At 30.8% G+C, this 10378-nt stretch overlaps 1 protein-coding gene across 1 annotated transcript; it reads right to left on the minus strand.

Moving 5' to 3' along the window:
• Nucleotides 1-729: 729 nt before the first annotated feature.
• LOC131612013 (uncharacterized serine-rich protein C215.13-like) lies at nucleotides 730-1772 on the minus strand. Its single transcript, XM_058883827.1, has one exon. It carries the CDS (start codon nucleotides 1710-1712, stop codon nucleotides 1122-1124), a length of 591 nt encoding a protein of 196 aa, XP_058739810.1. The 5' UTR covers nucleotides 1713-1772; the 3' UTR covers nucleotides 730-1121.
• Nucleotides 1773-10378: the final 8606 nt, after the last annotated feature.

A 10378-nucleotide genomic window follows, 5' to 3' on the forward strand; every position in this document is an offset into this window, starting at 1 on the left:
GATCATTGATCATTGATCATTGATCTAGTAATTAAGAAAATAACGCATTTATGCATTTAACACATTTTTTGTTGTCGGAATAAGATTGAGTGGTCTATATTAAAATTTTGATATTTTATTCTAAAACAATTAAAAGATTATGTTAAACTATGAATCGTCTGATCTTGGTCTAACTATTGAAAATATACAAAATGTGTGAATGGAGTAAAATTATAAAAGATATCTGATTTCTTTATCCAATTTCAAAAGAGGCTTAATGTAGTTTTGACTTAAATTTTATTTTATTTTAGCTAGTCATTAAAGTCATTTGAGAATTAAGACAAATGAACTTGCTTTGCTGTACTAGTATAAAATTTATTGCTAACTTGAAGGATTAAAGTTTTCAAATGTAAATTACTTTAGTTCAAACTTAATTAATTTAAACTAAAATTAAGAATATTCAAAACATATTTAACACCAATAATTTAAATCGAAATAACATCTGATGTTCAATAAATATTAGAATCAGACATCAACATCGACACATATAATTATATTTGATTTTTTTAATTATTAAATGTGTCATGTGTGTTCCGTCTACGAAATACTTAATAACTCAAAACCAAGTTAATTTACAATTACTAATGAACACTAACCTTTTTTACTAATCTTTTAAAATAATGTAAATAATGTGTTCTTAATCTCCACAATTATGATAAATCTAATGTCACAAGAACAAAACTCATAAAATAAAAAACCAAAAGAAGATACAACAAGAAATCTTGCTAGACATTAAGGTTCTTGCACAAAATTCAAAGACCATCATACATAAGCCATGTATGATGGTTCAAAGTCTAAACATCATAAGACATCATAATACACATTATAATTAATCAAACACATTATTTGATAAGAAACAAACTCAAAAACCACACTACCCTAGAAAATTAAGTTGCTCTTTAAACATCAAGAGCAAACCCAAAAAGATTAATTACAACTCTAGTTAAGCGCATATTCATATCGACGACGAGTCTAACAGAATCATAAACGCGATTCTGACAAATAATACACTTTAAAACTTTAAAATCTAAATTCACCGCGAATCCAAACATGCACTCGAGTTACCAAAACAACCTTAAAGATTACCTTTTGGAGAATCCTAGGAATCCACTATTAACCTTAGTGCTAGTTGAACGAGGAAGACCAAAGCATAGTGTTGAAGTAGGTGAAGCAACATGTTCTTCTTCTCCTCTAAAATCAAAAGATGAACCACAGCTCAAGAAACGTTTCTTGGTTCCAATAACCTTTCTTATAGGAACAACCTTAGATGAGTTAGATGAAGAACATGAAGAAGAAGAAGATGATGAATAGTAAGGTGAGTTAGAAGGTGATAATGATAATGAAGATGAAGAAGAAGAAGACATAATGGATTTTTTAAGATTTAGTTTTGGGAAAAGTGCATGAAAGAGATTGGATCTCAAACTTTTCTTAGCTGGCAATGATTTGCATGAATAATAGGAAGGTGGAGGAGTGAGAGGAGGAAGAGATTGTTGAGAGAGAGTGTGTTTAGGTGTGCCAGGTTGAGATTCCCAAACAAAAGGGACAGTGAGAGTGATTCTAAAAGATGGATTGGAAATGGAACTTTCTTTTGTAAGAAGTCTGCAGAAGAACTTGTCATCTTGTTTGATTTGGAGGATGGTTTTTTGGGTTTGATCAGATTTGGAAGTGAACATGTTGGAATGAGAATTTTGGTTTATGAGTTTGAATGAATGATAATGTGTGAAATGGGGTGAGATGAGATGTGATATAGAGATTTGGAGTTTGTCTTTATTTATAATTAAATAATAGTTTTGAGTGTCATATTCAGATGAAGTCAGCATTTTTTTGCATGTATATCTTTTGATTAGTTATGGCTAATTTTTAATTAAGTAATATGAAACACATGCAGCTCTATTATTGAAAGGTAGTGGTATTAGTATAACACACTGTTTATGATCTTAAGTACTATCTAAAAATTGAAAGGAAAATATCAAAATAAGGTGAATTCTTATATACCCAACTCAAAAAGTTGAGTAAGGTTACCTCCAATATAAAATGCTTTGAAAACAACAAACAATTGTAGTATTTAATAAATAATTAAATGTGTTAAATTTAAATGGTATCATGTGATTGGTTGAAGGTACACTTTCCAACTTTTAATTTCAATGAATAAGTTAACGAAGGTCTTAGGTTTTGATAAAGACGGATCAAGGGAGTATGAGTAAGGATGGAATTTTTGGAAATAATAATTGTTGTCTGTTGTTCTTAGACAGTAAAATGTGGATCCGTAAACATTCTGACGATCAAGTCAGTAGAAGTCATGGGTTTAGAGTTATATTAGTCAGAATAAAATCGAATTTAAATTAGTTAAATAGTGTTTCTAATTTTGATTAGGAGGGTTTAGAAGATCCATGTGATGATGAATGTATTAACGTCAACTATTATTTGTTGCTCTTGATAGGGGAGAGGTATATCTGCAAACACTTTGACGAACAAATAAATAGAAAGACGTAAATTCGATGTTTCAAATTTTGCATAATGCGTACATGAAAGATAGTTAGGGGGTCTAAAATTTATAGGGCTTAGAACCTTTATAGAGACAACTCTCATGAGAGATAAATGTCTAACTAATGGTTTTCAGAGAAGTCATACAACTCAAATAATATGTAACTCTAATACGTGTCCACTCATTGTACCGTCTGTCTTTAAAAGGTTAATGTCTAAGAATCGGATATATTGTGTCTATTCAGAAATCATACAACTCGAATAACATGTTAGTCTAAGACGTTTTTACTGTCTGGTTCGTCTCACTTTGATAGATATGATACGCTTAGTTAAGACAAATTGGACCTAGATATATTTTAATAGGGGTGGAAAACGGGCATGCCCGCAAGAAAATGGTGTGGGGCGGTCATAATTGAGGGTACGGGCCTAAAACCTTGACCTGCCCCGCAAAAATGTGAAGGCAGGGCAAACTAAGTCTGCGGGCATTGTACTTTTTAAGTCTAAAAATATAAAATTTATGTTAATGTCTGTGTGTACAAAAGTCCGCATAAAAAACGGGACCAGATGAGACGGTCATACTCTAGGGCGAAGACCTAAATTATTAGTCCACCCCACACAAAAATGCAGGCAAAATAGACATATCCAATGGACGGAACCCGTTTTGCCACCGTAGATACATTTCAATATATGAGAAGTAGTACCCTTCTTAAATTAGTCTAATTTATGTAGACTTATACATTTTCCCACATGAGTTGCTTGATCTAGCAGCATGATCTACCCAAATAACATGCTAAATTTAAGGACTTCAAAAGAGTCAAACTTGAAAATACTCACTTCCTAGGGTAGCTAACATGGGGTACTCCTGCTACATTAATAAGGCATACTCTTCAATTCTTATTCTATTGTAATAAACAAATAAAATCAAGAATTTTCTTGTGTTACGGGCCCTTCACATGCACCTTCCACGAATTTACGCCATTTATGAAGACAGAAAATTGGCCATATGTGTTTATGAATTGAATAATATTAACTAGGCCATAGTTTAATTATTTAATAAACTAGGACATTTTAATTGTGAATTGAATAATATTAGCTAGGCCATTGTTAATTAATAAAGTAGGTTAAGTTAATTGATGGATGCAACTCAAGTATAAATGAATTTGAAAAAAAGATCACCTAACTATGGACATTTGTGTGGTCCATCTCTATCATTTGTGACATGAAATTAAATTTGAGTGGATTGTAGTCATTGTCTGTAACTGTGAGTGTTACTTAAGGTAAGTTCGTGGCACTTTGTGTTTGGACATGATACCATTCTTAGAAATATCTAATAGTTTATTTTGTGAATGATTTAACTCATAATCACAAAGCTATAAAGTTGAAGTTTAAAGTTGTATAACTTGTATAAGAATTTATGAAACCTTCATTTCAACTCCTTTATTTCCTTAAGTTTTCTATTTTTAGCAATTTAGTTAACTTAGTTATCAGTTAGTTATACCTTCATCAACCCAAAATATACATATAAGAAAGTTACTAATTATTGTTATAGTGAAAGATTAGTATTAGTTTAAGGTGAATTAACATATAGAAAAACTAACTAACGACTAACTAATTTGTTAAGTGTTAACTAACTAACTAGCTTTATGTACAAGCAACTAACATTAAGTGTGGAGGGATGAATCATCATCATGAATCTTATAGTGTAATAGCCCCAATAAATTGGAGGATGATAGATGTCGGTCATATCCAAATTAGATTAAAAAATTATGAAATGGTTGAGAATGAAGAAAAAAGAAAAAAGAAAAAAGATAAATTGACCATATTATATTTTAAATTTAATTATAATTTTGTTAGATTGAATTAGAAATACAAGAGATTTTCGCTTAGGAATTGGTTTGACACTTTTATAAATTTTAGACTTTTTATTTCTGTTTATAGAGCATTAGCTTTGCCACTTAAATAATAATAATAATAATAATAATAATAATAATAATAATAATAATAATAATAATAATAATAATCTTAAAGTTTTTAAAATAAAGTTTAATGGATATGAACTGAATGTGTAAAATAGTTTTACACCCTCGTCTAATAAGTAAATATCATTCTGCCATATTATATAAATTGTTTAAAATTTTTAGTATAATTTGATAGAATAATAGTCGTTATTAGTTGATATATAGTCTAATACTGTATATTCTTTCTTTTTTTTGAATTTTAAAATAATGCTTTAAATGAAAAATCTAGGTGTTCCAATTAGACATGGCAATAAAACCCAGACCCACGGGTACCCACCCGAACCCGCCCCGAAGTTGACGGGAAAAACCCGCTTTGACTGGTTTGGGTTTGGGTTTGGGTTTTCCCCGATTAGAAAATATGGGGATGAGTCGGGTAATGGGGACACTAGTACCCACCCGAACCCGTCCCCGAACCCGCCCCATTTATTTCAATATGTACATTATTATTTATATTTCATAATTTATATTATTAAATATGTGGCTAATGTTTTAATAATTTGATTTGTATTTATTATTTCAAATGTTTGAAATATATGTATGAAATTTTTTGAGATTGTTTTATTTTGTTATTTATAATGTAATTTGATTTTTGAAAAAGTAAATATTTTTATTAAAAAAATTGATTTTACGAAATACATGGTGGCGGGGCGGGGATACTTGAACCCAACCCGAACCCGTTAAGGACGGGTTTGGGTTTTAATGCCCCATCCCCGCTTGGGTTTGGGGCGGGTAACGTGGATTGATTGGGGATTCGGGTTTGGGTTTAAGGGAGGTAAAAACCGTCCCCGACCCGCCCCGTTGTCATGCCTAATTCCAATTAGGAATCTGAGTGATAACCCTTAGACATATTTTTGAGTGGCATGAAGTTTGTATTGTATGGTGCATGCTTGTGTGATGTGTGAATTAAATTTATTGTCATTTTATCTATTTGATTGTTGTAATCTTCTATATTAGAAATAGTTGTATAATACTTCTGATACTAATAAAATGATTTAGGTACCCCTTATGGATGCTTTAGACGCCCCCGTGAAAATAAAATTAGTACATTATGCGAAATGAATTCACTTGAAAACGAGAATAAATAATTCATAACCCTTAAATATAGTTGAATCTTATAATAATCCTAACGCAAGAAAATTGTATGAATTAAAAAATGACACCTCAAAACTCTATTGCTATCACTATTGGGTACACAACAGATATGAGGGACATCATGGTGGCTTGCATGACCCATTAAGGTGCCTTGATTGCTCTACAAGCTCAAACTCATAGACCCATTAAGCTACCTTGATTGCTCTACAAGCTCAAACTCATAGACCCATTAAGCTACCTTGATTGCTCTACAAGCTCAAACTCATACATAGAGAGATGAGAAAGGCAATAAAGAAGAAGTATTAGTAACAACTAGCGGATTAACAAAGTTCCCGCGCCACAATCCACTGAGGATCAGGGTGTCAAACGATATGACAAGGTCAGTTTTTGACTACAGGAGATTGATAAAATTATAAGATAATAGGTTATCGAGTGAATAGATTCCATTAAAAATTTATTTTGAGTTTAAATTTATTTTCAAAGATGGCGAACAGAAGCGCTCCGGGATTGACTTTCGTTTACTCCAAACCGTTATTGGTAGAATCGGATTTGCGATTAAACCGTTTGATAAATAGAAAATGACACTTTAGATGAGATAAAGTTTGAATCAATTTGAATTTAGTTGTTTGAACAATTAACACTTAAGCAACCTACTTCCAATGATAAGAAAATTAAAAAATTGACTTACTCAATTTGTCGAACACTTGTTGTGCAAATATTATTATGCACAAGCAATTTCACAAAAAGTTGGTATGCAATTGATAGCAAGCCAATTTTATCTAAGTGTTGTAGATTGTGAAATACAATTTCAATTTACAATTGTAATTCTCTACACAAAAACACTTTTGTATCACAATTAAACACTTAAAATTATTAGCAATTTAGAAATTGTATACAAATATCAATATCAAGTAAAGAGAAATAAGGAGAGAGGAACACAAAGATTTGTTTAGGAAATTCACCGGCCGTCCTTGCTACGGTTACGTCTGCCCCCAATTCTAAATGGGAATTGAGATAGTTTTATTTCTTTGCAAATGTGTTTACAAGAGAAGTTAAAGCAATAAACAAACAAACTCTATTTTGATGTTGATTCTTTATCTTCTTTCTCCTTGATCGTAAGCAAGATCAAGTCGCCCAACAATGCCGAATCAATCCTCTGGTTACCGTTACTCCCTTAATCAGATCCTGTCCTTCAAGGTTTTTCCTCGGCTGAATTGCAATCGCGAATTGTTATTACCCAATAACTTTGATTGATTCTCCTTCTATCGTTACTCCCTTGACCAAATCCACCGTTCTTCAAGGCTTTTACTCGGCTGAATCGAATCAAAAGCTTCTTGTAAAAAACCTCCCAAATCAATCCGACCTTGGAGGACAAAACCCCAATAATTTTATTCAATGAAACCCTCCAAAATTCTTCACCCAGTTAGAGTGAAAACATCAAAAAGACTACAAGCACAAAGTAAATGTTAGAAGCATCAAATATGAATTTAAACACACTAATAAAATTCAGAGGCGGTTGCAAAGGAAATAAACATTAACAAACATTCACATAAAATGATGTAAATGCAAAATGAACATTTTTCATGAATGAAAACATAAATAAAATGTCTATTTATCAAATACATCAAGTAAAATCAAATTAGATGAATATTTGACACATTAGTTCACATTGAGAGAAATGTCATATGAAGTCACTATAAGCATATTAATTGATAACATATTACAAAATCAATGAGATTTTTGGAAGTGGGCAATCATATATCATCATCAAACATCAACATGTATCATATATTTGAAACAAAATCAACATACAATAGATCACAACTTAAAAGGAGAGTGGAACGAAATTATCTCATCGGACGACAATGACAAAGGATGCACTTACATTGGATGGATCTTTTCAATCATATATATATATATATATATATATATATATATATATATATATATATATATATATATATATATATATATATATATATATATATATATATATATATATATATATATATATATATATATATATATATAAAATAAATATTTTCCCTAATAAATGTCGGGAGATAGCCTCTTGGTCTTGCAGCATTTCCTTATGGATAAATATTCTCTCTATTTACTAAGTTGCATTTACCATTTTACATTACATATTGAGTTTGGCGTCTTAATGAAAATTATAGATATGAATCCTAAATTTTGTTTGCAACTAATTTACTCCCTTCTAACATCTACAACTCTAAGTATGATAAAAATACTACACAATAGTCGTTTTTTTTTACCATAACACGACACTAATTTAAACAAATGAAAGAAACTTAAAGAACATTTCTAGTTAACCCGGTGTGTTAGTGGCTCTAAGAGGTCTAGAGTTATTCCCTTTAGACTATCCTAGTTTTTCATATTAAAAAGGCTCTAAATGGTCAAGCTTATTATAGAAAGAACATTTATAAATAGGCCAGTTCAATTTCTTCCCACTTTTAGTTATCTATACAAATAATCTATCTGAGTTAAAACCTACCCCACTTTTATTAAAGAAATGCATTTGACTTAATAGAATCAAATATAGATTTTCTTTCCCCTTTGTAAATTTACTTAGGGTTTCATGAAAATTAGTAACATCGTTTTTCAATGAGTCGCAAGAATCATATTTAGTTGATTTTAAGGATTTGCTTCTTATGCTAGTAATTTCTTCACAAAGAATTTTATTGATATTTTTCAAGAATTCGACATAATCCTTAAAGTCAGTAATGTTCTACTCTAACTTATCATTTTCCTTAAAGAGCTTAACATTAATCCCAAACCATTAATTATGAGTTAGAGAAGATACCTTTGTGTCATTTTCCTCGTCAGAGACTTTCAAGCAAACATGTTCATCATGCTCTAACGTCTTTAATAATTCCTTAGGATATTCCTCATATGAATATTCAGAAGTTTTGTATGGGATGTTGTTGAAGTAGTTCTTGCATGAGTCATCATCTTATTCCATTGATGAAACTCCAAAGATTATGTTTGATAAATCATTTTCATTATTTATTCATCATCTCTTATTTAGTTGGATGAAACTACTTTAAATATTCCACTTGATGAAGTCTCTTCACTATTTCTCCTGGATGTAGCTTCCTCCCTACATTCATTGGTTGATGATTATTCAGATGACCGCTAATCTATTAAAATTATTCATTTGAAGGATATCACAGGGGTTGATTCTTCTTGTTCTTGTTCTTCAAAAGAAACTCTTAATGAAGTTGATGATTATTATTCTAGATTCATTCTCCATATTTCAAAAATTGAATAAACTCGTCGATATTTTCAAGGATTTCTTATTTCCTATAATTTTTTCCAGAAAATCATAAACACTACCATCTCTCAATTTAAGGATTGGATCAAGTTTCTTATTCCAATTCTTAACTCTTAGGTATTTGTTAGATATGAAAGTTCTTACAAATCCTCCAAGGTTTCCAATGGTTGAACACCATATATGAAGATAACCTTCATATTCATTTGATGTTTTAACTTCATGGATGTGTATGTTCACTTTATCTTATTTGACACGTGGATAAACTCCATCTATCATTTCAAGAGTATCTCACACTTTACTGGATAACTCACAAATAAAAACATAACAAAAAACCTTAGGACTTAAAGCATTTATCACAAAATGTTTGACTTTAATACCAAGCTTTACTTTTCTCATATCATCTTCGGACCTATCAATGTCGAGTTTATTTACTACCTCATCATTAAAGGAGGAGGTAGGAACAAACAAACAATTGTTTAAAACATCCCACATTTCAAAATCATTAGCACTAATGAAATTTTTAAACAATGCTTTCCATAAGTTAAACCTAGACCATTAAATGGGGAGGTGTATTCATGAAAAGACTCTTGCTAAAAGTACAAGTGTTTGTAGTCATCATCTTCTATCTCCAAAGATGATAGTCTTTAAACAAGAAGAGGGTGAATTGTGTGGGTTTAAAAATCCATTTTCAAAACAAAATCTTTTACAAAAATGGAGTTTAAAAACATTTCTTAAAACCAACAAAGTAAAAGTATAGGAAATTAGAAAAATGGAATTGCAACGAAAATAAATGACTTGAAATAAACGAGTTAAGATAAGAGAGAAAGAAGCCAAAATTATAGAGGTTGAGTCTTAAAGAAGTGACCTACTCTTACCCCTAATAATTCCTTCTTGAGAGTTTCCAATATGACGATGCATGCTTTTAACAGGATTTTCCCTAAAACCTCCTTTTACGTGGATTGAAGTTTTTCAACGGCTAACTTCCTAACCAAAACAAAGTTTTAAATACGGAGACCTCCTCAATCAATTAAGAGTTTTTAATAGTAGGCTAATCTCACAAACTGATTGAGAGTTTAAACTACAAACATCTTCCTAACGAATAAAAGGTTTTAACTGCTTTACCTTAACAACCAAAAGATAAAGTTTCACTTGGACTATATCACGACCAAAAATAAATTTCTTCCGACGAGAAATTAAAAATTTCCCCTTACACTAGACTTAACACCCTCATAGATATCAGGATTTCACTCTCAAAAGCACTAAGTCAAATGTGAGAAATAAAAATAGAAAGAGGAGAGTGAGAGAAAGCTAACTCAAATACGTTTTTTGGTATGTTATAAATGAGAAATGAGCCTGTAGAGGTGAAATTGGTGAGACTAAAGCCATGGGAAAGACTTAGCTCATTTGTTTTAAAATAGAGTCGCCACCGCGCTTTAATGTTTCCAAAAGG

This window comes from Vicia villosa, linkage group LG6 (assembly GCF_029867415.1).
Source record: "Vicia villosa cultivar HV-30 ecotype Madison, WI linkage group LG6, Vvil1.0, whole genome shotgun sequence".
NCBI classification, from domain to species: Eukaryota; Viridiplantae; Streptophyta; class Magnoliopsida; order Fabales; family Fabaceae; genus Vicia; species Vicia villosa.